The sequence below is a fragment of the Pelodiscus sinensis genome, chromosome 1, assembly GCF_049634645.1.
Source record: "Pelodiscus sinensis isolate JC-2024 chromosome 1, ASM4963464v1, whole genome shotgun sequence".
In the NCBI taxonomy this organism is placed as follows: domain Eukaryota; kingdom Metazoa; phylum Chordata; order Testudines; family Trionychidae; genus Pelodiscus; species Pelodiscus sinensis.
The window spans coordinates 182,200,156-182,227,312 of NC_134711.1; the positions used below are offsets into that span (position 1 = coordinate 182,200,156).

The following is a 27,157-nucleotide window of genomic DNA, read 5'->3' on the forward strand; positions in this document are numbered from 1 at the left end:
TCTGTGATAGTAATAGTATTTATGTCAGCATTTAAAAAATAATTGATACAAAACTCATCTTCAATTTTTAAATAGTTGATTTTTCTCCAAGCTTGTTAATTTCGGCATGCTATTAGGTATAATATATTCCTATAGTGAGATAAATGACAAACTAAAAAATATTGCTTTTTTAAACTTATTGTTGCAAAGTAACGTTCAAAGTCACCTCATCAGTGTCTCCATGTATTCCAAAACAGTAAACCCTTTACAGTAAAAATATTTACGGAAGCAGACAGGAGCTGCAGACAGGGGAGTTTGAGAGGGAGTTTGGCAGAGGGAGGCCTACGATGGTCAGGAAGACCAGTAACACCTGTGTTAGGACTGCTTCTGTCTCCTCCACCGGTGCCTGTAGCCAGACAGAGCACCTGAGCATGGATGCCTCTACCCATATCCTGGTATGGTTTTGCAGGGACTGTGGATTGCAATTCCTGCTTATTGATATCCAGGCTAGGGAGATCATCCAATGCGAAAGGTGCCTGCTGGTGGAATCTCTCAGGCAGCAGGTGGCAGAGCTGCAGGAGGAAGTGGCTAGGTTGAGGAGCACCCGCATCCATGAGAAATTCCTGGACCGCGTTCATGAGGAGACAGCTGAGGTAGCTGTCCCGGTACACAGGACTGTGGACACACCACTGGTGGAGGAGGAGACGGCTCAGGGTGGACAGTGGCAGCTGGTTACTTCTGGCAGCAGGCACTGCTCCACCCCTGCTCCGAACACTCCCGCCGTAGTACTAGGAAACCGTTATGCTCTTCTTTATACAGGAGATCGGCAACCACCCCCTACACCAGAGGAGGAGAAACCCCGTACCCCCAAGGCTGGGAGGTCTGTTGCCACCACTGCGAATAGGAAACGTAGGGTAGTGGTGGTCGGAGACTCTCTTCTGAGGGCGATTGGAGGCGCCCATCTGTCACCCTGACATTTCATCTCAAGAGGTATGCTGTCTGCCGGGGGCCCGTATCTGAGATGTTACGGAGGCACTGTTGAGGATTATCCGGCCCTCTGACTACTACCCTATGCTACTCATCCATGTGGACACAAATGATACTGCGAGGTGTGACACTGAGCGGATCAAGAGTGACTACAGGGCTCTGGGAGTACAGGTGAAGGAGTTTGGAGTGAAGGTGGTATTCTCTTCGATCCTTCCTGTCGAAGGTAGGGGCCCGGGCAGAGACAGGTGCATCCTGGAGGTGAATGCCTGGCTGCGAGAATGGTGTCGCCAGAGAGGCTTTGCCTTCCTCGACCAAGGGGTGCTAGTCCAGGTAGGACTGCTAAGCAGGGATGGCGTCCACCTTTCGAGGAGAGGGAAGACCCTATTTGGACACAGAATGGCTAACCTAGTGAGGAGGGCTTTAAACTAGGTTTGATGGGGCCATGTGAGCAAAGCCCACAAGCAAGTGGAGAACATGGAGACCTGGGAGATGGGTCAGAAATGGGAGAGAGCGTGGGCTATAATGGCAAAGAAAAATGAGGATCAGGGCAAAACTGGGAGTCAAGGTCAAATCAGGATCTTAGATGCCTATATACAAATGCGAGAAGTATGGGAAATAAGCAGGAAGAACTGAAGTGCTAATAAATAAGTACAATTATGACACTGTTGGCATCACAGAAACTTGGTGGGATAATACACGACTGGAATGTTTGTATAGAAGGTACAGCTTGCTCAGGAAGGATAAGACAGGGAAAAAAGGGAGGAGGTGTTGCCTTATACATTAAAAATGAACACACTTGGAGTGAGGTGGAGGTGGGCATAGGAGACGGAAATGTTGAGAGTCTCTGGATTAGGCTAAAGGGATTAAAAACAAAGGTGATGTCATGCTAGGAGTCTACTACAGGCCACCTACCCAGGTGGAAGAAGTGGATGAGGCTTTTTTAAAAAAACTAACAAAATCATCCAAAGCCCAAGATTTGGTGGTGATGGGGGACTTCAACTATCCAGATATATATTGGGAAAATAACACTGCGGGGCACAGACTATCCAATACATTCTTGGACTGCATTGGAGACAACTTTTTATTTCAGAAGGTTGAAAAAGCTACCAGGGAGAAAGCTGTTCTAGATTTGATCCAAACAAATAGGGAGGAACTGGTTGAGAATTTGAAAGTGGAAGGCAGCTTGCGTGAAAGTGATCATGAAATCATAGAGTTCACAATTCTAAGGAAGGGTAGAAGGCAGAACAGCAAAATAGAGACAATGGGTTTTGGGAAGGAGGATTTTGGTAAGCTCAGAGAGCTGATAGGTAAGGTCCCATGGGAATCGAGACTGAGAGGAAAAACAACTGAGGAGAGCTGGCAGTTTTTCAAAGGGACATTGTTAAGGGCCCAAAAGCAAGCTATTCTGATGTGTCGGAAAGATAGAAAAAATGGCAAAAGACCGTCTTGGCTTAACCACGAGATCTTGAATGATCTAAAAATAAAAAAGTAGTAATATAAAAAATGGAAAGTAGGACAAATTACAAAGGATGAATATAGGCAAACAGCACAGGAATGCAGGGGTAAAATTAGAAAGGCAAAGGCACAGAATGAGCTCAAACTAGCTACGGGAATAAAGGGAAACAAGAAGACGTTTTATAAATACATTAGAAGCAAAAAGACGACCAAAGAGAGGGTAGGCCCAATGGTCAGTGAAGAGGGAGAAACAGTAACAGGAAACTTGGAAATGGCAGAGATGCTAAATTACTTCTTTGTTTCGGTCTACACCGAGAAGTCTGTAGGAATGCCTAACATAGTGAATGCTAGTGGAAAGGGGGTAATTTTAGAAGGTAAAATAAAAAAAGAACAAGTTAAAAATCACCTAGAAAAGTTAGATGCCTGCAAGTCACTAGGGCCTGATGAAATGCATCCTAGAAGACTCAAGGAGCTGATAGAGGAGGTATCTGGGCCTCTAGCTATCATCTTTGGAAAATCATGGGAGACAGGAGAGATTCCAGAGGACTGGAAAAGAGCAAATATAGTGCCCATCTATTAAAAGGGAAATAAGAACAACCCAGGAAACTACAGACCAGTTAGTTTAACTTCTGTGCCAGGGAAGATAATGGAGCAAGTAATTAAGGAAATCATCTGTAAACACTTGGAAGGTGGCAAGGTGATAGGGAACAGCCAGCATAGATTTGTAAAGAACAAATCATGTCAAACCAATCTGATAGTTTTCCTTAATAGGATAACGAGTCTTGTGGATAAGGGAGAAGCGGTGGATGTGGTATACGTAGACTTTAGTAAGGAGTTCGATATGGTCTCGCATGATATTCTTATCAATAAACTAGGGAAATACAACTTAGATGGGGCTACTATAAGATGGGTGCATAACTGGCTGGATAACCGTACACAGAGAGTAGTTATTAATGGTTAACAATCCTGCTGGAAAGGCATAACAAGTGGGGTTCCGCAGGGTCTGTTTTGGGATCAGCTCTATTTAATATCTTCATCAACGATTTAGATATTGGTATAGAAAGTACGCTTATTAAGTTTGCAGATGATACCAAGCTGGGAGGGTTTGCAACTAATCTGGAGGATAGGGTCGTAATTCAAAATGACCTGGACAAATTGGAGAAATGATCTGAAAAAAATAGGATGAAGTTTAATAAAGACAAATGCAAAGTGCTCCACTTAGGAAGGAACAGTTTCACACATATAGAATGGGAAGTGACGGTCTGGGAAGCAGTACGGCAGAATACGGATCTAAGGGTTATAATGGACCACAAGTTAAATATGAGTCAGCAGTGTGATGCTGTTTCAAAGAAAGCGAACATGATTCTGGGATGTATTAACAGGTGTGTCGTGAGCAAGACACGAGAAGTCATTCTTCCGCTCTACGCCGCACTGGTTAGGCCTCAATTGGAGTACAGGCAGTCCCCGAGTTACGCGGATCCGACTTATGTCGGATCCGCAGTTACAAACGGGGATTTTCTCGCCCCAGAAGACTGGAGCACCGGGACGCCTGGTCCCGCCGCCCGCCTCCTCCAGGGCGAGAAAAGCTGCTCCCCGTCTCCCTGGTCTGCTGGGGGAGCCAGCAGACCAGGGAGACGGGGAGCAAAGCGGCGGAGGACCCGGGGCCGGACCCGCGGCTCTTCCAGATCAGCTGGAAGCGCCACGGGTCCGGCCCCAGGTCCTCCGCAGCTTTGCTCAGCGGAGCTGATCTGGAAGCGCCGTGGTCCGACCCGGGTCCTCCGCCGCTTTGCTCCCTGGTCTGCTGGGGGGGGACGCAGCTAGTGCCTCCCCCCAGCAGACCAGGGAGACGTGGAGCAAAGCCCAGGGCCTGTGGTAGAGCAGGTGGGGCGCTACCGGTTGGTCCCGCAGCACCGCTCCTTGGCGCTACTGGACCAACCCGGGAGCACCCCAGCTGCTCTGCCCCAGGCGTCCCCAAGTCAGCCGCTGCTGAAACTGACCAGCGGCTGACTACAGGAAGCCCGAGGCAGAGTTGCTCTGCCCCGGGCTTCCTGGAATCAGCTGCTGATCAGTTTCAGCAGCAGCTGACTTGGGGACGCCTGGGGTTCTTAAGTTGAATCTGTATGTAAGTCGGAACTGGTGTCCAGATTCAGCCGCTGTTGAAACTGATCAGTTTCAGCAGCGGCTGAATCCGGATGCCAGTTCCGACTTACATACAGATTCAACTTAAGAACAAACCTACAGTCCCTATCTTGTACGTAACCCGGGGACTGCCTGTATTGTGTCCAGTTCTGGGCACCGCATTTCAAGAAAGATGTGGAAAAATTGGAGAGGGTCCAGAGAAGAGCAACGAGAATGATTAAAAGTCTAGAGAACATGACCTATGAGGGAAGGCTGAAGGAATTGCGTTTGTTTAGTTTAGAAAAGAGAAGATTGAGGGGGGACATGATAGCAGTTTTAAGATATCTAAAAGGGTGTCATAAGGAGGAGGGAGAAAACTTCTTCATCTTGGCCTCTGAGGATAGAACAAGAAGCAATGGGCTTAAACTGCAGCAAGGGAGGTTTAGGTTGGACATTAGGAAAAAGTTCCTAACTGTCAGGGTGGTTAAACACTGGAATAAATTGCCCAGGGAGGTTGTGGAATCCTCATCTCTGGAGATATTTGATAGTAGGTTAGATAAATGTCTATCAGGGATGGTCTAGACAGTATTTGGTCCTGCCATGAGGGCAGGGGACTGGACTCGATGACCTCTGAGGTCCCTTCCAGTCCTAGTATTCTATGATTTGCACTAACTGCCAATTCAACTGAGCACCAAGGGTATGTCTACACTACAAAGTTAGTTCGAACTAACAGACGTTAGTTCGAACTAACTTTGATAGGAGCTACACTAGCACTCCGTTAGTTCGAATTTAATTCGAACTAACGGAGCGCTTAGTTCGAACTAGGTAATCCTCATTCCACGAGGAGTAAGCCTAGTTCAAATTTAGTAATCCGAATTAAGGGCTGTGTAGACCCTTAATTCGAACTAGTGGGAGGCTAGCCCTTCCCAGCTTTCCCTGGTGGCCACTCTGGCCAACACCAGGGAAACTCGTATGCCCCCCTCCCGGCCCCGGACTCCTTAAAGGGGCACGGGCTGGCTACGGTGCCCGTGCCAGGTGCAAGCCTGCCAGCACCCAGCCAGCAGACCCTGCACCTGGCACAGATCGAGCCACCCACCCGATGCCCCCCAGCCCTCCCCCTCTTCCCGGGACCAGGCTGGCGGCTCCCGGGAGCTTGCCCGGGACCGCAAGAGGCGGGCACCCGCCTGGGCTAGTGCGGACATCGTGGACCTCTAGGCACAGGAAAGTGGCCGTCTAGGGCAGGAGAGATGCCAGCCTGGCCACCCAGGAGCAGGTGTGCATGAAAATCAAGGGGGTCCACTGAGACCCCCGACCCTGAGCCCTGAGCTTACAATGGCCGTACTGGGTCAGACCAAAGGTCCATCTAGCCCAGTAGCCTGTCTGCCGACAGCTGCCAACCCTAGGGACCCTGGAGGGGATGGACCGAAGACAGTGACCAAGCCATTTGTCTCGTGCCATCCCTCTCCAGCCTTCCACAAACCTTGGGCAGGGACACCACTCCTACCCCCTGGCTATTACCACTCCATGGACCCAACCTCCATGACTTGATCTCACTTCCCTTTAAACTCTGTTCTAGTTCTAGCCTTCACAGCCTCCTGCAGCAAGGAGTTCCACAGGTTGACTCTTTGCTTTGTGAAGAACAACTTTCTGTTACTAGTTTGAAGCCTGCTACCCATTCCTTTCCTTTGGTGTCCTCTAGTCCTTTATGGGAACTAATAAAGAATTTTTCTGTATGCACCCTCTCCACCCAACTCCTGCTTTTAGAGACCTCTATCCTGTCCCCCCTCCGTCTCCTCTTTTCTAAGCTGAGAAGTCCCAGTCTCTTTAGCCTCTCTTCATATGGGACCTGTTCCCAACCCCCTGATCATTGTAGTTGCCCTCCCCTCTCCCAGCCTCTCTCTTCCCCTCTCCCACCTCCTTTTCCCAGTCTCCCCCAGTTTTGTTCAATAAAGACAGATTCCATTTTTGAACACATTTGTCCTTTATTTTATACATCAAGAAAAGGGGCTAGGGAAGGTTAAGTGGAAGGAGGTGAGGGAGGAATGGGGTACGCGCCCCCGATGGGGAGGACTGGGCTGGCTCTGCGGGCTTTTGGGGTGGAACCTCTCCTGCAGCCCCCGATTGCCCCCTCTCCCCAAATGGCAGCCTGCGGCAAGTGCAGCCGGTCTGATGGCCGAGTGCTGTGATGTGCCCAGTGTGGGTAGTCTGGGCACTCCAAGCCAGGACTGCTTTGCAAGCAGGGCACCCCTGAGAACTGTCTGTCCGGGGTGGGGGTCGGGACCCTTTAAGCGCAGCCCTCTGCTAGCCTGAGACAGCATCTCCACGCTCTAAGTCCTCCTCTGATGCCCTGCCGGCACTGCTTCCAGCCATCCTTAAGCCTGGTTCAGGGTCCACTTAATGTGGACATACTAATTTGAATTAGCAAAACGCTAATTCGAACTATTTTTTTAGTCTAGATCCGTTAGTTCGAATTAGCTTAGTTCGAATTAACTAATTCGAATTAACGTTGTAGTGTAGACGTACCCCAAAAGATTAAAACTCTGGAAAATTAGTGTGTGTGCACGCGTGTGTGCGCGCACAGACACGCCTTCATTCTGGTGGGAAAGAGACTAACAAGATACTCTGAGCCTGTTCAGCACTAGAAGAAGCACACCTGCAAGGCTTGTTCTGCCTGGAGAGGTGAGCTTAAAAAGAGAAAACTCAGCCACAGGAAGAAGCGATGAATAGGAGGAGGACTGTTCCACCTCATACACTGATGATAGCACAAACAAGCCAGTTAAGAGGGGGATGTTAATGAGGCTCACTTATGCAAAAAAAAAAAAGACCTGGAGGTCTGCACTTTCTCCTCCCTCCTCATTCAAAAGCAGAGAGCATAACCCCATCTCACTTTTTCCCATGACTCCCAATCTTCCATCATCCTCTACATATTCCTTTTTCTATCAGCATGTCTCTGGTGAGAGAAATCTACCAGGAGGGCAAGGTGCCATTTCCGTGAAATAGGAGCTGAAGTATTATCAAGCAAACACAGACCCAGTCTCTTAATAGTTTCCGGCCACATGAACAACATGAATTTTCAAGAGTAAAATAAATAAATAAATAAATAAATAATGTGCATTTACTCTGGCCAACTGAATGAAGTCACCTTCCTTCCTCAGAACTACAGGAGCAGCAAAGATCCAATTTAGGGATGTAAAAGGTTAACTAGTTACCCAATAAGCTTTAGGCTTGCCAAAGTGTTTATTGGGTAACCGGTTAACTGGACCTTTCCCCAACACCAGTGGATGGCCAACCACACCAAGCCAAAGCACTGTTGGCTACACTGGGGCAGTAGGGACCTGGCCCCAGTGGGTAGGTGGAACCCTGGCCACAGCTGCAGCCATGATGGGCAGGCTGGCCTGGAACAGCCCCCACCATGTCTGTCCGAAAGACCCAATGGGACCACGGCCTTGGCTGCTCTGTGCTGCTCCACCAATAGATAACCATTTAAACGATATAATTTAAATCTTTTAACAAGTTAAGTACATTGACTGATATTTAAATCCCTATTATGGGTACCAGAAACAAATAAAAATGATCAGCAGAGTTCCTTATCTCAAGCTCCCTTCTGCACTCAACCTCCATTCCAGACTCTGCATCTCCATTAATATCATGGAAGAGTGCAGCCCTCAACCACTTCACAAAATCTCGGAGTGGCCTCTCATCAAAAAAATTATTGCCCACTCGATTTACACGAAACATGACCAGGATTAAGACTGACACACAATTATTTTTGGGAGCCCCGGCAAATCACATACCAGTCTGCCTCTTCAGGGATAGGGCAGGTGAAATTGCCTATAGGGACAGATCATGATGAACCAAGTCCTAAAGAACTGACCATTTGCTTGGGCTGAAGAGAAGCAAATTAGGGATATGAAGTTTGGATAGAAGGGATAAAAATTAGGTAGTCATATTGCACAATGTCCAAAACATAATTGGGTCCCCAAGTGAATTTAGCCCAAGCTGACAGAAGAAACTTTCTGAAATTGGTCCTGATACAGAGGCAGAGTGAGAATCAATACTCTCATTGCTCAATGGATACTAACAAGAACTCTTTCTCTAGAGCAGAAAAAAGGATCGTTTCTAGCAATTACCAGTACTCCATAATGTTCTTAGCCTGAAGAAAGCCATCATTTTGTCTTTATGTACAGAAATGTGTTCATGTTAAAGGCCTCAACAATTAACTTTTTGTGATTATAAAGGGAGCCTTAATTAGATCTATGATGTTTTCAGAACCTGTCCCGCAATTGAGTATATACCCCGATTATTGTGGAACAGAATGAAGAGCATAAAAGAAAGTCTTATAGCATCACAAGCTGCATCATAAATGGAGAAAACTTGATATGGGTTACAGATAGGGATGTGATAGTGTACATAGTAAACCAGTTAACTGATAAGCCAGGGCTCATAGGTTAACTTTCATGGTCATGTGCAAGGTGCCCCCACATGCTGCTGCCTCTGATACAGAGGCAGCAGAGGAGGGAGGAGAGGGGCAGCTCTGTGGGAGCCGGTGCTCATGGGAAGTCATCTTAAAAGCTGCTCTAGCCCACTCTGCCACGCTGCTGCCTTGGATTGAGGCAGCAGCAGCATGGGGGGGGGGGGGAGAGAGGAAGGGGAGCGGGACACAGCTACATGGGAAAATTTCAGCAGTTACACATTTACAAACCCCGCCCCTCTCCCCCTTCCCCATGCACTTTTTATATTCCTAATTATAGACCCTCTTTTTTGTAATCATGGGATTGGGATCTATGTCTGGATGATTTATTAGCTTTAATAAAAGAAAGGAAAGCCCTGGAGATGACTATGCAGATTATAATACACACAAGTTATATGAAGTGAGAATTAACTCACTGACCAATGTTTAGAAGGAGATAATCACTTTAAATCCACAATATCCTCCAACAACTCTGAAATAAAGGAACTTTCCCTTTCCTGTTATTTTTCATTTTAGGGGATATTTCTTGGAATGTTTGGATCCCACCTCTATTTCAAATACCTTGTTATCTTTCAATTGAGTTCCATTATATAGGTTACCTCCAAGATCAGTCAGCCTGATACTGATGCAAAGACTTTTAGGAGAGAGAATATTCTTCCAGCTTCATGGGGGAAGAGGGAGAGATGAGAAGAGGTTAACTGATTGGCTACAAGATCCAAATCCAAGGCTTTTTCCAAATTGAAGCTGGAAAAAATTAAGTGTTGCTTCTGCTACAGAGGCAGAACTCTTGTGGAAGGGTCTATTGAAGTTCTCTGGCACCTAAACTATCAAGTGAGCTGCCTCCATAAGTGTCTGTGGGCATGATTATCATCAATAGTCTGACAGATTAAAAGTACTAGCAAGCAAAGCACTAGGAGCCTAAAGTTGCAATGGATGGCATGAGTCCTCACCTGCTGATGTGTTTTCTGTATGTGTGGTTCACTCTGTACTGGGAAAGGAGACTGGAAAGTTTGCTGTACTGGTGGTGTTGCTGGTATCACAGGCTGAGTCATGGGAGGAAACTGGGGAGTTGGTAGAAGTCCAAAACCTGGCATTTGTCCATTAGGAGGTAGTGGGACCTGTAGGGGGAAGGGGAAACATACATTTTCAGTTTCACTGAACAAACTACTTCAACAATAATAATAAGTTTGCTTTGATTAATGGAAAGCTACACATTTTGCTCAGAGCAGCATTGCAAGTTTTGTAAGAAAAAAAGCACATATACACGTTAGCTATGTGTATAGCTGTATTTATTATATAAATAGAGGAAAATATATTTCCCTAGCCATATGGCCCCTTTCAAAGCTCAAACGAAAATTCTGTATGTAGTATGTCGTCACAATATGTAAAATACCTTAGAACTAGGTTGCACTGTGATTGCATGTTAAACATCTTCTACTTCAGGGTAATCACAAGTTTCTGATGCTGCAAAAATGTTTCTTTACACATATGTAAGTACTGCAATTGGAGTCAATGGGACGACATATTAAAATTATGGATGCGTGTAAGATGTTTATCATAACTAGTGGTGTACACAAATGTTATTCATATTTAACAGATTTCCTTCCAATTCCATGCATCAAAAATGTTAAACGATGCCATATTTAGAATGTCACAAATTTCACAAAGGAAACAAATCTCAAAAATAATTCAAAGCTACCTGGTGGTGCATTGGATCTTGCTGCATTCCCATCAGCCGTGGTTGAAATGGATCTATATTTGGGAGCTGTGGATATACTGGTGGTTGCATACCTTCTCCTGGAAATCCACTAAACAACAGATAATTATGCTGCAGCAGCAAGGCAACATTAATATGTAACCATTAAAAATCTCATTGCCGCCTCAAATTTAGATAACAATTTAGCTGAATACTCCATACAAATCAATCATGAAATTACAGGTAGTGCTTAAAGTGATTTCTTTAGTTAAGGCTACCAAACTTTGCATTATAAGATCCTATTTTCAATGATAACTTTGCCATATGTTAATCAATCAGGCTGATATTTTTCATGTTCCAGGCTTAGTCACCCAGGCTTCAGCAAAAAAGGCTCAGATGTTTGAGAATGAGGTTAGAGAAACATTTTGTTCATATTTAAACAAATCTTACAAACGTTTTGTTGAGAAACTCTTATCAGAGGTGGCTGGGGGGGGGGGGGAAGAGGGGAAGAAGAGGAAAGCTCAAGGGGAGCCAGTACTCACGGGGAGCCTGCTTGAAAGCCGGCTCTCGGCCTCCTGCCCCTTGCAGCAGGAGCATGTGTGTGCATGTAGTCGTTAGGGTTAAACAATAAGCCCAAGCTTATTAGTTAATCATTCAAACGACTACACACCAACATCCTTATTTGGAACAGGCCTTGAAATTTGGCCAAGAGAGGCTAAGAAGGGAAGAGGGATGTGTGTCATACTGGAATCAGGTAAGTCCCTTTTGATGCCTTATTCAGTGCACAAAACAGTGCTCAGAAAATTAAGCAGATTTGCATAGTGAATGAGGGTGTTAATAGTACCCTTGCGTCTCTTGTTGCAGATGCTAGAAGATGCATAGTGAATGGAACTGTGAAAAACTGGACTGAAGTCATGACTCTGACAAGCCATTACTCTTCCAGATTTCCTGCGTGATGCAGGACAAGTTATTCAAACCAAACTTCTCAGTGCGAGGCCCACATTTTCTGTCTGCTCAACATGAGATAGCTAGAGCTTCATTTTCAGAAATGCTATACATTCAACTAGAACCAAAGGCAGCGGGAGTTCTGTTTTAAACATCTAATGTGCTATAAATACATTAAGTGCACTGAAAAAAAAAAAATCAGGCCCACCAGGTCCCTAAATAGTACACCCAAAATTAGTGGATATTTTGATCTTAAGTTCCCACCTGTAAAATGGGGATACTATCATCAATTTACTTAAAGGTGTTGTAAAGGGAAATCCATTATTATTTGTGAAACATTTCAGATGCTATGGAGACAAGCACCATAAAAATAACTCATTAGGAAATTAACAGTTCTGCACTCATTGCATAATTTGAGACAAGACAGACATGAGGACACACATTAAATATTTCTTTTTAGCTGCTTAATAACTACCCATTATTTTAGCAACATCCAGTCTGTGCTCTGAATGAGGAAAAAATACGTAATCACGTAATTAAAGACTACCACAATGCATATGCACAAAGGACTAAATTGAGACGGCACATGAATTAAGGATGCACTTGACTGAGTGCTTAAGATTCCCAACTTTTTTTTTTAAACAATTGTTTTTTCCATAGCCAGCAAAGCAGTCAAGTTATTTTTACTAACAAAATGCCTTAAATATCCAGTTTAAAAAAAAACATTTCAAAACTGAAAGTTTGCACCCATAACTAGAAGAGCTATTAGATAACCTACAGAACAGACTTTTCACCTAATTCTGTGACATGCCAAACTCTTATAGGCTGTGTCTACATTGGCCCCTATTCCGTAATAGGGATGCTAATGTAGCACTTTGGAATAGGCAAATCCGCGGGGGATTTAAATATCCCCCGCGGCATTTGCATTAACACGGCTGCCGCTTTTTTCCGGCTTGTAGATAAGCCAGAGAAAAGCGCCAGTCTGGATGCGATCCTCCGGAAAATAAGCTCTTTTCCGGAGGATCTCTTATTCCTACTTATTCCATTTTTTCCTACCATTGCAACACATTTGTTTAAACAACTTAACTGTAGCAGGGCGGGCGATTAAATTTTTGGGTGTAAAAAGAACAAAAATAATAAAGCACTGTAAAACTTAAAACAAAAAGTAGGAATAAGAGATCCTCCGGAAAAGAGCTTATTTTCCGGAGGATCGCGTCCAGACTGGCGCTCTTCTCCGGCTTATCTACAAGCCGGAAAAAAGTGGCAGCCATGTTAATGCAAATGCCGCGGGGGGTATTTAAATCCCCCGCGGATTTGCCTATTCCAAAGTGCTACATTAGCATCCCTATTACGGAATAGGAGCCAATGTAGACACAGCCATACAGTGTAGAGATGTAAGAGAATAGTCGATTAGTTGACTACCCAATAAGCTAGTCAAGTTGACTACTCACATTCTTCCCCCACCCTTAATGCCTCTATTTTAGAGAGAGGGAGATAGGAGAGGCTGTTTTGACAGCAGCCCTGGGCCGCAGGCGGTAGCAGCGGAACAGGGGCTGCCACCAGCTGGTCAGGCAGCCCTACTCAGTCCCAGCTTGTACCAGAACCAAACCCTGCTGCAATTTAAAAGGCAGTAGGAGCCAGGCAGCCTGCCCCGACTCCTACTGCCTTCTAAATTGAAGAGCCACAATGAGGTTTGGTTCCCTACCCGTCGTGAGCAGGGACTGAACCGGCTTGTCTGCCTGCCTGCCCCTATTGATTAATCAAGTAGTCGATAAAAATTCTGTCAACTGCTCGATTTTTAAAATAACCTCAATTTAACACCCCCAATATAGTGCCATTTAAACAAAAATAATGTAGCACAACAATTATCAGTATCTAAATGTAGATTCTACTTCTGTATTTCCATAATCTAGAATTTTAATTGAAACTTTTTTGTATTGATATTAATTTTAGTTTGATTTTAGTATGCATCACAGAGCTTACAATGGTGGTTGAGAAATGGAAGGAGACTGAGTTGAATCCTCTTTCTTTGAGTCTTCTACTGCTTCTGGCTCATCATCATAGTCGAATCGATCTAGCAGCTTCTGACAAAAGTTACAATTAGCAAATTTGTTCTCCTCAATATTTTATAGCACTGTTTCCTCAACCTTTTTTTTATAAAGTACCCCTTTTAAAAAAAATTAAAAGTTCCCCCGGTACCTACAATTTTCAGACACACTACATTTTTTCCTACCATTGCAACACATTTGTTTAAACAACTTAACTGTAGCAGGGCGGGCGATGAAATTTTTGGGTGTAAAAAGAACAAAAATAATAAAGCACTGTAAAACTTAAAACAAAAATTCAGTTTTCTCCATATTTCAGTTGTGTTGATGTACCCATCAGACTTCTCTCAAATACAGTAATTCCTCATTTAACACGTGCCCGCTTAACATGTTTTTGCAATAGCACGATTTTTTTTTCGGGAACTTTTTTTAATTACACGACTGACCCCGGAATAACATGATTTTCCCAGCCAGCCCGTTGCTGGCGGCTGCGCAGGGCTTCCCCTGCCTCCCTACAAAGCGGCGGAGGGTTCGCCACTCGCCGTGCCGTTCCCCGCTGACTCCCCCTCGCCAGACGCCTTGCCACCTCTCCTCCGCTTCCGCTTGCAGGCCTGCGGCTGGGTTTCCTCAGCTAGTCCATTGCCGGCAGCTGCGCAGGGCTTCCCCTGCCTCCCTGGAAAGCAGTGGAGGGTTCGCCACTCGCCACGCCATTCCCTGGTGACCCCACCCTTCGCCAGACGCAGTGCGAGTCCCAGCAGACCCGTCACAGGGACATGCTCCCAACTCAATTCCCCTCCCTTCCCCTCTCCTCCCCTCCCATTCCCCAGAGCCAAACACCTCCCCTCCCTGCTGTAACCCAGTCCCCTTTCTCCCCCAACCTTATGTCCCAGTCCCAACAGACACCACTGCCTGAAACCCCCCACCTTTTCCATTATTTTCAATGGGAAAACTGATCCTGCATAACACATTTTCACTTTACAGATATGTTTCAGAAAATGATCGTGTTGTGTTAAATGAGGAATTAGTGTACCCCCTAGGGTACTCATTCCACTGGTTGAGAAACACGGTTTTATAATGAGCAACTAAAATATTTCTATTACATTAAGGATATAAAATGTCTTACTTCAAAGTTGCTAAAATCTATTGTAAGGTGAAAGATTATATTTAATCAAGGAGCAAAGAAAAATTTAAAAAGTTTACTTAAAGGACTAGATCTAACTGTTAAAAACCAGTTTTATTCAGTTTTTGAAAACAAAAAGTTATCCTTAATATAGAAAAAAAAGGAAACTAGTCAGACTTGGAAGGAAGTCAAGATATCTGGGGCAGTTCACACAAAACATCACCTGGAATATTTCAGAGCTCAAGGTGAAGTCAACGTGGGCCCAATAACCAGAGATTTTTCAGAGAATCCTTGGCTTTGGGGAAGTGTATAAGGCACAGCCCAAAATGGGAGGCGTGCACTGACACTCAAATGTGAACTTAGAAATCCTGTATGTCCATCTTTCTATTAGAGTTACCATGTTTAAATGATCCTTATGAATGCAAAGGACAATACAGGACTTACCTTATCAAAAGACGTTTTTTGCTCAGGTGGGAAAGCAGCTTTTTGTTCTGGTGGTTGTGTTGTTGTAGTCTTCAACTGAGCAGTAATAGCCTGAACCTGAGCCATAACAGTATTATCTATGACTGGAGACTGGGGTTTTGGAGGTTGCTGAAAAGTCTGAAGAATCTGCTGAAGCTTAAGAGAATAGATATTATATCAAAATTAGATTTTTTTCAATTTCAAAAATATTTTAACTCTTGTTAATAGAAAAAGTTATACACTATTTGTGAAACAGATATAAAAATGTATACTAGGCAGGTGGTTAGTCTTAAGAGGAGGTGAGCTTACTTGTGTGCAGTTATAGCACTCATTTGCTCTTGATAGTTAGATTGGATTGGTACCAGCAATGGATGTGTTGCATGGGAAGTCACAAGGATGCAGAAGGAGATATACCTATCCCATAGAACTGGAAGGGACCTTGAGAGGTCATTGAGTCCAGTCCTCTGCCCTCACAGCAGGACCAAGTACCATCCCTGAAAGATTTGCCCCAGATCCCTAAATGGCCCCCTCAAGTATTGAACTCACAACCCTGGGGTTAGTAGGCCAATGCTCAAACCACTGAGCTATCCCTCCCCCACAGGATGTGGATAAATCTCTGTAACATTTCCATATAACCATGTATCATTCTCATATAACTTTGTATTAAGAGAAACTCTGTAAGTCCTTTTATATATAGATATCTTGTCCTTTAGATATATCTTTATGTTAAGCCTTCTTATAGAATCCCTTGTATTAAGAGAAACCTTGCATCCAGTCTTTTCCACAGAAACTTTGTATCAAGCTCTTTATGTTATAGGTTTTAGGAATAGTTAAGGTAAAGAAAAATGTCTTTTGCTAGGAGTAGAATAGATCTCTCCCCTTTCCTTGATTGTCCTGTTCAAATGAATGAGGTGTGAATGGAGAATGAAATGTGAGCACCTCCAGCAGCAGTTGCAAGGGTGCCAGATCCAAGACAATACCTGTGAAGTGAGCTCATTGGAAAGAAGATTGGACATACAGACTGCCTTGGGAGTCAAGCAGCAAGTGCCTCCCCTTGGCAGGACTTGGAAGGCTGTTCCGGCCCCTGGGCGTGCGGCGTATGGGTGGTGCCGGCCCCTGGGCGTGCGGCACAGGGCCGGCGCCGGGCCCGGGAGTGCGGCACAGGGCCGGCGCCGGGCCAGGGTGCCCAGCGTGTGAGTGGCCCCGCTCCTGGCAGCCTCAAAAGGTTGAGGACCACTGTTCTAGTGCTTCATTAGCAATGGAAAATTGAGTTATCTTGCTCACTGCAAATGTTTGATGAACAGAGCTAAGTGAAAGATAACAAAGAAAGGGTTTCTGGTAGTAAGTGTAATGCACTTTTCATTATTGATGTAATTAGTCCTCTATACTTTGACACTTTAACAGTATAGGTTATTGGAATGCATCAGTGACTTTTCCAAAAAAAATGTAATTACTGGATGTTTTATTCATAATCATTATAAAATGTTCTAATAAGTTAGTTTAAACTTTTAAATTCTATATTTCAAGGGTTTTATTTGAGAGAGGGGACAAGAGTTGTATATAGTATTACAGATTTTGTATCAAGGCTGTAAAAACAATTGCTCTAAGTTAGTTAGGTGAAGTGTGTGGAAATTAAAATTGCAATTACAACTGAAATATACGTAGCTTACCTGTTGTCCTTGTGTTGTCTGAAATAATTGAGCTACAGCAGCAAAGGCATCAGAACTAGGCAACTGTGACACAGTAGGTACTGAATTAGCAGTGACTTGGGTGGGCTCAGATGGCACCTTTGCTGGAGGGGGTGGTGAACCTGCAAGAGAATTACAACATTCAAAACCCGTTGACTGTGGCTTAAGGTACTAACAGTCCATATATGTAATATAAAATATTCTGCCTTCCAATGAAGAGGTAATATTCATCACTTCGTAAATTTAGCTACCCCCTCAAAAGAAATGCTGATGTACATCAAATTCAGCCAAATCAGAGCATTTATATTCTAGTTTATACCACTGTGAACCAGCCCTGACAACATGCTCTAATGTTCCTTTAGATATCCCATTTACTACCAAGCACCTGCATGCTCTATATTCAATGACAGGAACTACAAATACTTGACCCCAATGAATCCAATGAGTGAAACTTTGACCCACTGTTCCATGTATAGTATAACAATTTTTTAGAGCTGAAAATGTAAGTTTACCTACCAAAATAAGTGTCAGAAGCAGCAGTGCAGGTGGGGGAGCAGCTGGGCTGAATGCCGCCCACATGTGGAACCATTAAAATTTTCAGTTACACATTTACTTTAACAAACACATTTTAACATCCCTAATAAAAATACAGCACCAACATTTCTTCAGACTGAGTTCAGAATCTTCTAACCAACTTCTATGATAAAAGTGAATTTTAAGAAATGTGCTAAGGAACTTGGTTAATAAACATGAAGAACTTTACTTTACTGTAACAAATACTAACAAGTGATTGGGTTCCTCATAATTTGTAAATTAAAAGTTGTCCTGACATCCATACCTTCATTATTTGTAGCATTCTCTGTCATTGGAACTGCACTACTTGTTCCCGCTGCCATATCCAGGAGAGGCTGAATGATTTCTATTTTAAACACTCCATTTTTCTGCCAGAGGTTCAGGACACGAACTATCTTACTCTGTTCAAACAACAGAAAATGTTAATATACAACAAAAAAAAATATTCTTAACACATAAGCTCTAAATTCAGCTCTTGCACATAAAAAGAAAGGTTCACTGGTTCAGCAGCCTTACAGCATCATGTTCAAGTTTTTTGACAAAACCTGATCCCTTGTTGCATGGATTAGCAGGATCCACACTACAAAACTTTTTTTTTCTTTTTCTTTTTTTAGATACAGTAAGTCTACATCTAGACTACATCCCTCTGTTGGCAGAGGGATGTAAATGAAGCATTTGGAAAGTGCAAATGAAGCTGGGATTTAAATATCATGTGCTTCATTTGCATAATTATGTAATGGCGCTCTTTCAAAAAAGCGCTATTTCGAAACAAACTGCAGTCTAGATGGGTTTACAGGATCTTTCGAAAAAGTGCTCCATTTTCGAAAGAGCGCCATTACGCGATTATGCAAATGAAGCATGGGATATTTAAATCATGGCTTCATTTGCACTTTCGAAGTGCTTCATTTATATCCCTCTGCTGATAGAGGGATGTAGTCTAGACACCCTAAGAGAGCTTGTGCCACTCCACAGCAAATTACTCTGGCAATTAAAAAGAATAGCAGTGACAGACAATTAAGTGTTGCACCCACTCACATAACCGTTCAGGTGAGTCTGATGCAAACTTTGGAAGAATCCCAAAAGGGGAAGGCAGAGAAGAATAAAAAAAGGAGAGAGAGACACCAAAATGCAGAAGTGAAGTGGGAAAGTCTTACAATAAGAGAGCGAAAGGAAGCGAAAAGAAAAAGTTTTGAGGTTGTGGTGGAGGGGGATGTGTGGGGGGAAGAGAGAAGGACTATTTAGTTCAACTACCAGTCCACTAAATTGCAACAAGTCCTTCATCAGAAGGATCCCTGAAAACAAAATATTTTTGGTATGGTCTCAAATTGGACAAAGGCATGAACACAAAGAACAAAGAGTAAGTTAAAGAATTTTCATCACCAGGACCTCCACTGAAGTATTGCGAGCACACACACACAAACAACCATGGCATTACAGCCAAGTCATTTCATATAAGCAGGAACACAAATAATAATTCAGTAAATCACAGCATTCAAGAAGTTGTAGCGATACCTTGTCTTCAGATGGACAGAGATATAAATACTGGAATGTGGCAGTTATATTTTTAGAGAATCTTGGCCCAAAAACATCTTTGTCTGTTCCAAATTGGTGACGAGACTGACGAACAATTGAGTCAATAACATATAATCCAGGGACTTTATATTCCGGTTTGCACTGAAGAAAAAAAAAAAAAAAAAAACAGATTTTTCCCAGTTATTGCAGATTACTGTATGTAGTACTAACAGGGTAATCCTCTTATATAACAGTTCTCTAACAGGTTTTGGAATCTCTTCAAGCGACCTGCACCTCATACTTGAGATTTTCCTGCAGGCCCAATAGAAAACTGGAATTCAACTATTTACAGTTCTTCTTTTACCAGTGTTAAAGGGCTGCATGAGTAGCTATGTCTAACACTACTTAATTCAATAGTATAATGTGTTAGTAATATGTACTCTGATAAATCAACAAGCTAAAATATTTATCTTTGAGAAAGACTGGCATAGTAATACAATTTAAACTTGAGTAAAAGCACTGGCATGAAACAAACACTGCAGCAAGCCTATTTATACACATAATGCTGCAGAAGTGTTCCTATTCAAATCAACTTTATACGAATTAATTTAAGGGGGACAATATTGGGACTGAAATGAGTTAAGATAGTGCATGAAATATTAATCTTAACAATGCAAAAAGCTAGTTATGGTGTATTTAATACAAAATGATAGAATAACTTGGAGGAGGACCACAAACAGTAGGTACTGTGAAATGCAAATTGAGTAAATGTAGAAATCAAGAATGCAAAAGAGAGGATGTCCATTTCATAAGCACTGTGTCCTGTAATGTTTCTTGAACTAAAATTAATTGGGGGAGTGGGAGAAGAGACACTTTGGAACCTATGCAGGAAAGAAAAAAGAAGAAGCTTGTATTAGGGATGTTAAAATTATATTAATAAACTAATCGAACAGTCGATGGAATTCCCATCAACTATTCGATTAGTCGATATGGGCACTTCTGCTTTGAAATGCAGCAAGAGCTGGCCCGGCTGTTGCTACATTTCAAAGGTAGAACACTGCTGCTGCACCCCTGCCCCCTCCCACGGAGCTGGAGCTGTGCAGGAACTGGCTCCCCCTAGCACCTCCCTCTTCATCTCCCCCTCCCACCCCCCTGCTTGCTGCCTCTTTCTGATAGAGGCAGCGGGGGGGGGGGGGGGGGGAGAATAGTCAACTAGTCGTTTACATCCCTAGCTTATATGCCTTTATGTAGTAAAGATTCACTGTCTTCTCTGCCTCCTTAAGAAGCAAGGATTGGTAAGAGGAACACAACTCTTATTTTCCAATATAGGTTACTACTGCGGCACCAAGTTGGTTCTCTCTCACTTTTCAGTCTTTCACGAATGTAGCATTAATTAGATGCTTGAAAATAAAGTTTTATCATTCTGACATTGCCCCTTTTCCTTTTAACATATACTTCTATTTCTTCCAGTTTGTCTAACAGAACTTAATCTGCTTGTTGGTCTACTTTTGTGGATGGGGATGTTTTTAACCTATTTTTCCAAGTTTCCTGGCACCAAGGTGTGTAACTTAAATTTTCTGGAAACATCAATTATAACATTGATAGTAAAGAGACACAATCAACTTGGAAAATTAGAAGAATCTGAGTTTCAAGCACTCTATCCTGAATTTCTCTGAATTTCTGTGGTTTTACAATCAGTTTTTCCATCTTCTGTTGCTGTGAAAGACTTGTGAACAGAGGGAAATGACTGATGAAAACAAACTGCTGTCAAATGCACAAAGGAAAAAAATGCTGAAGTCCTAAAACTAGATTTTTTTCAGTATAGTAACCAACCTTAGGTAATACTTGTAGTATTACTAGTTAATTAAAAAACATTTATAGAACTGTGGATGCTTAAGAGCCCAGTAACCCAGTAGTAAATATTAAAAATACTATAAAAGCATTTACCTTTTTGATAAACTTCTCTACTATCTGGACTACATGCTTGTAGAGCTGGAAGAGAGATATGTAATCGATTAAAACATCATCTGATTTACAGAAATGTATGATTTCAGAAATATTTTAATTCTTTGTACATATTAACAAATATATTCTAGTCACTACTAGAAGGGGACAAGTCATGTTCCTTGTCTCAAACATTCCTTTAAAAGTTCGCATGAAGAAAGCTCACCTTACAATTGGAGGCATGTATTACATCACACACATAAATGACATGAAAGCAGTACTATTGCAACAACTATTTTTTCCTTTCTTTAAAAAAAAGTGTTACATTTGATGCAATGTGATGTAGTTACATGCAACAACAACATTTTGATTTTATCAGGTACAATAATAATAATAATAATAATAAAGTAAATGATAGCACCAGAAAATGAAATTTTCTTAAAAGCAAGTTGGTGTTGGTTTTGCAGAGGTACTAGCACAGGGGTGGGCAAAAGGGCCTCTGCGGGCTGAATCCGTCCCACAGAGGCTCGGTTGCTCCCCCACCCCCATGCCAATCAGGGCCTGGGATTAGGGGAGCACCCAAAGCCTTCTCCGCTCTGCCCCCACCCTGTGAATAGGGCATGGCGCTTCGAAGTGCCATGTGTTGCTCGGAGGGGGGAGGGAGAGGGAGAGCAGAGAAGGCTTTGTGCGCTCCCACGCCCCGATTAGCCCGGGGGGTGGGGGAGTGTGCCAAGCCTCTTCCAGGGCATGGATGCCTACAGGGAAAGGGGTACAAAGGGGCTCCCCCACCCCCAGACCAATCAGTCTGGGGGTGGGGGAGCCCACATCCCGACCCATTTAGGCCCCACCCCTTCTGGGGTGACACAGGGCTACTTCTACAATTTTTGAAGTGGCCCATGGGCAAAAACTGCCCACCTCTGTACTAGCAGCACAACTCAAGATAAGGAATGTTCATCTACTTTCTTTTGGAAAATACTCTAAAATCAAATAAAGGAAATCTTTATCAAGCCATAAGTTTAGAATTCATGTAAAATATATGCTTTTTTAAAAAGAAATCCAAGTCTAATCCAAAAATAGAGCTGCCATTATAGTCTGAATTTGTGCTCTATTTCCATTTTTCTTTACCTTAATCGCTTTAATGGCAGCTTTAGTAATGAGAATCATCTTTGCTCGGGAAATAGGTGGTTTCATCTCCATGAGAGAGAAGAGCTTAAAAAAAAAAAATAATAATTAAAACAAATTCTCAAGCAAGCAAGCCAATGTAACAGTCAACGCAGGTTCATCCCAACTGTCATCCATATTATAAGACTTAAAATCAAAAGATTATCCATTCCAGAATATAATTACTATCTTAAAAAACAAACACAAAAACACAAACACAAACGACACTGTCTTTCAAATTCCATCCACAGAGTTAGTGGCTGTTGTCAGAAGAATTCATCTGTGTCTGACATATCAATTATGAAACTAGGTACATATTAGTTCATTAATTTCCAAATGTTACACCATTTAATGGAAACAATCCGAAAACAAAAGAATTAAATGGGGTATCATCAGTTTGATCCTGATCTTGCAGTTTACACTTTCACACAGCTCTGGCATCCAAAAAAGGTTTTCCCATGAGCACAAGCTTTTAATCACTGAGACCATTAGAAACCAATATTCCATCTCCATTGTTGCATATAGATATAGCAGCATATATGCCAAATACCACTGTTTAACATTCTTGCAATAATAAGCACGAGATACTATCACAGAAATTAACTGCATCAATTGCTTTGGAAATTTTCATACATTGATACTAATATTACTCAGAGGGAAATTATGTTTTAAATTCTTGAGAAATCAGAGCCAAGATTTTAAAGAGTGACTTTGGATAACCAATGTGTGACATCCTGAGAACCTAACTAATTTCTTCAAATATAATCTAAGACTACAACATTTCTGTTGTAACTACATTAAAAGTTGCCATTGTTATTCTATTAATTCCACCATTCAAGACAAAAAAGGACCAATATTAAATTTTTTAAAATACTTATTTAACATTAATTTTTTAACTGTACTGGGTTTGCAATAGGGATGTGAAATCCCATTTAATTGGTTAACTGGTTAAACAATGTTTAATTGGTAAATCGAGTTAAGAAAATTCATAAGTACTCAAAATATTCTATAAATTTAGGGAAGATGCATAATAAAGCAGGGATTCAGACTGCTACAAATACAGAACTCAACACAATCTTAAAATGTGGATCCACAACTGGCATCTCTATAATTTAACAGCACCTAATATGGGAAAGGTTAAAAATTTAATGGAATCATTGTCTCCTAGTGTCAAGCTATTTAACAAAAGACCCACAGTACTCTACCTCTTCAAGGTCATGAACATTACCCAGAAAGGCAATGTTGTTTTATCACCATTTTGTACAGAGGGAAGTTTTAAGAGATTAAGCCTGGTTCTACACTACAAATTTACATCAGTGTAACTACTTTGTTGCTCAGGGGTGCAGAATACCCAAAAGCAACCTAAACTAACTCCCAAGGTAGACAGCGCTATGTTGATGGTAGAGCTTCTATGATCAATACAGCTACTGCCTCTTGGGAAGCTGAAATACCTATGTCAATGGGAGAAGCTCTCTTGTGGGTATAGATAGCATCTTCATAACTGCTGCAATTGTGTCGTTGTGGGACTATAAACGTAGACAAACCCTAAGTGACTTGAACAATACTATAAAGCAAGTAACAGATCCTGAACAGAAAGTTCAAACATTCTCTCTCCTTGTGCAGCTTTATCATTCTGTGCCAACTCTTCTCCACCCTCAATCTAATCATAGTAGAATTTCCCCACTGCCCACACAGCAGTACTTGAGCATTTTGGAGAATCAATGTTATAGACTCTGAAGATAGTGAAGTCCTAAAGACAACCGTTGTTCAAGTGAGTAGAAACAGGTACAGAAGAAAGGAGACATGCAACCAACAGCTACTTCATACCAGCACTCAATTATACTACTTTTGCTATATTAATAACTTACTGACGTCTTGATGTACAAATACATAACTTAAGTCACAATAAGCAATTTCACCTCAAAGAATAACTCACTAGAAGACCTGCATCAGAGTTGTCTTGATATCTTAAGAGATGGCAGGCCCTCAGACACATCTCTTTTCTACTGAGTACTTCTGGAAACATATGCCTGACTGTCTTCCATCACTGTGGAGAGGGCAGGGAAACTCAAAACAAAGTATATTGAGTAGCTGGAATTGCGTATCTTGATTCAACATTCCCTTTTAGTGTAGACCTGGCCTCAGTCTGAACTGAGGCACCATAGACAGGCCCTAGTTGCTGATTACTACTGTCAGCAGTATGAAATTGACTTATTGAAATGCCTGCAAGTCTCAAAATATCATGTGCACATGGGAAAATAAGGTAAAAAAATAGTTATATTTCAAAAACAAAATCAATTAGCTATCATATAACGATTTTATTCCTCAAGCCCATGCTATACAGGAATTCAGACCTTGCAAAAATCTGATTAAAAACGCCTAATACCAGGATCATCATCATCAATAATAACCTATTAGCTAAACACAACAAACAGGGAGAATTCTCTTTTGGACACTAACCCAAAACAGAATAGTAGTCACTGTATGAACCCTTTTTTCCTGGTATAACTGTTAAACTCTGAGTTCACAGTAAGATGTTTAATAGCCCATTTCAGAGGCTGCCAGATAAGACAGAATTCTCTTCTCTTTCCACTAACTAAGGGAAAGAAAAAAAGTAAATAGGGTTAGTAACATAGCTAACAAAATAATGGACTAAATACTTACAGGCACGGAAAACAACCACCAAGCTTTCAACAGTAGTTATAAAAACAAAATAAACAAGCACACAGAACACTGTCGATAATTAAATACAGGAAGAACAAACAAGTACATGTTTGCTTCCTTAACTAGATCACTAGTCCAGGAAGTATTCTCTTTCAACAGCATTTTCCTTCAGGAGCTAATAGCTCTGTAATGTAGAAGAGCTAGCCACCACATACAGCTATTGAATCCATTCTCTGTGTTATGCTGATCCAGTAATCTTTAACTCAGTAGTCTGGATGACCTATATCCATCCACACAAAGCAAATTCCAGCTCCCGACTGGCTTTAACCAGTCCACCATTTCAACAGATATATTCCAAGATAGCCACACTAATCGTTCCTGGAAGCCAGGGATGGATGCTAATGAAACCTTTCATGTCACCTATTAGTTAGCTTCAAACAATGAACATGTTCCTTCTCTTTATTATTTCGAAAATTATCTCTGTGTTTGCTAAATTCTTATGTTTTCCTTCTTTGAAGTCACAGTCAGGTCAACAAAAAGAAAGCTGACACTGAGTCGCCTGAATTTTAACATAAAAATGAGACACAAACCATTAGCATGAAGATTTCTAAACTGAACCACACACCTGTCCTTCCTAGTATAACATTTAAAGCAGTTTCTACTCAGGCACTGTCCTCAGGAACAACAGTTATTTCAGCAGTGTAACAGAAAAGAATATGGAGTTCAGACAGTGAAGGAGAAAACAGGAGCCAGGCCTGAATATCAAGAGACTACTTCCATAAATGGATGTGATACGGATAGGAACCAGAAAAAGATCTAAGCAGCAGGCAAACACCAAGCAGGTAGGAAATGGGAAGCCACATATGGAACAATGTATGAGGTAGGAGCTGGTAGCACGGGGCCATTACTTAAGAAAAAGAAATCTGAGAAGCATGCTTATCCGTTACCCAAGCAGCTAGCTACACAAGGCTCCTGGTCCAACTCCCAGGGACCGCCCACCACCCCATCCTGCTACCTCTAATACAGAGACAGCAGCGTGGGGTGGCAGACAGGAGCCCGTACACGCGGGGAGCCGGCTTAAAAGTAGGGATATTAAAATGCATTTAAGTAACCATATAACTGCTGAAAATTAAACATACGGCAGGGGAGGGGAGAGGAGAGGAAGACGGCTCCCTGCACATACCGGGAGCCTGCATGTAACCGTGTCCATGTGAAAGTATAACCATACCTAACTAAAAGCCAGCTCCCAGTGCACACTGGCTCCTGAGGAGCTAGCTACTACCCTGCATATAACAATCAATTCTGACATTTTTAGCAGCTACACCGTTAATCACTTTACACACATTTTAACATCCCTAAATGAGAGGTGGAGCCTAACTCCTTTCTAAACATGTTTCATTTCCTCTCTTCTCCACGTAGTTGTTTAGAGCCACAGATCCTGAGTTTGGCAAAATCAAAGCCACAGCAGAATCAAGTTGAGGAACAGGGGAGGGAACGGAGTAACAAAAAAATACTCTAGTCATCTAGGATGTTGAGGAGAAAAAATTCACAAGATGAAGTAAAATGATGCTGCTTTATTTTAAAAGGGCACTATTGGTCTGAAGTTTTATGTACACTTGCTCCTGAATTCTGCTGATATGTTTTTAAAATATGTATTTTTTTTAAATAGGAGTGTTTGCATAACAGGGAAAATTGACTACAAATTCTGTCTATTCCATGAAGCAAAAAATATAAACCTTTCACTTCTTTGTTTTCCTACTATCATTACTACTAACAGTACCACTACATTATTTTTATCTTGCACGTTTATCCCCAAATTAGAATTTAACAGGAAATTCCAAAACTTAGTTAAATTTTAAAAGTCAGTGTGATGAGAGTATAGCAAGCAAGAGAAGCCCCCCCCCTTTTTTTTTTTACAGAGAAGTGAAATTAAAGTTCCGTTTTTATCTTCTTGCTGATATTTCTGCAATGTACTATACTATGAAAATGAAAGCCATATTAAATAGCTTACTAAACATAAATCAGCTAAACATAAGGTACTTAAATGTATACGCAATCCTGTGTACTCTTCCCTAAACTGTTAGCACAGAGGCTCCCAATCTGTGGTCCATGGACTCGTGGGGGCATGCGGCAGTACTGTAGGGGGTTTGCTTAGAGCCTTTCATAACCAGCACATCCATCAACCTGTGTTGGTTCTCAAGCTGCAGGAAGCCACGTGGGGACACTGAGAAGCAATGTGGGGACGCCAGCCTGTTCTTCAGCCCACGCTACTTCTCCAGAGAACTGAGGGACGCTGCTTGGGAAGCAGCATGAGCTGAGGGATGTGCAGGCTGCAGA

General features: G+C 42.3%; 1 protein-coding gene across 2 annotated transcripts in view; it reads right to left on the bottom strand.

Annotated features, from left to right (window-relative positions):
- Positions 1–27,157, bottom strand: part of SCAF4 (SR-related CTD associated factor 4) — a 72,521-nt gene that overhangs the window by 37,408 nt on the left and 7,956 nt on the right. The window contains exons 2-10 of one of the 2 annotated variants that reach the window (XM_075910686.1): positions 22,121–22,204; positions 20,999–21,043; positions 19,052–19,213; positions 17,805–17,940; positions 16,949–17,088; positions 15,261–15,434; positions 13,635–13,735; positions 10,710–10,818; positions 9,961–10,128 (exon numbers count right to left, since the gene is read on the bottom strand). In XM_075910686.1, coding sequence (XP_075766801.1) covers positions 9,961–10,128; positions 10,710–10,818; positions 13,635–13,735; positions 15,261–15,434; positions 16,949–17,088; positions 17,805–17,940; positions 19,052–19,213; positions 20,999–21,043; positions 22,121–22,204 — 1,119 coding nt within the window. The remainder of the gene's footprint in view (positions 1–9,960; positions 10,129–10,709; positions 10,819–13,634; positions 13,736–15,260; positions 15,435–16,948; positions 17,089–17,804; positions 17,941–19,051; positions 19,214–20,998; positions 21,044–22,120; positions 22,205–27,157) is intronic. The other variant, XM_075910691.1, reaches the window with a different exon arrangement.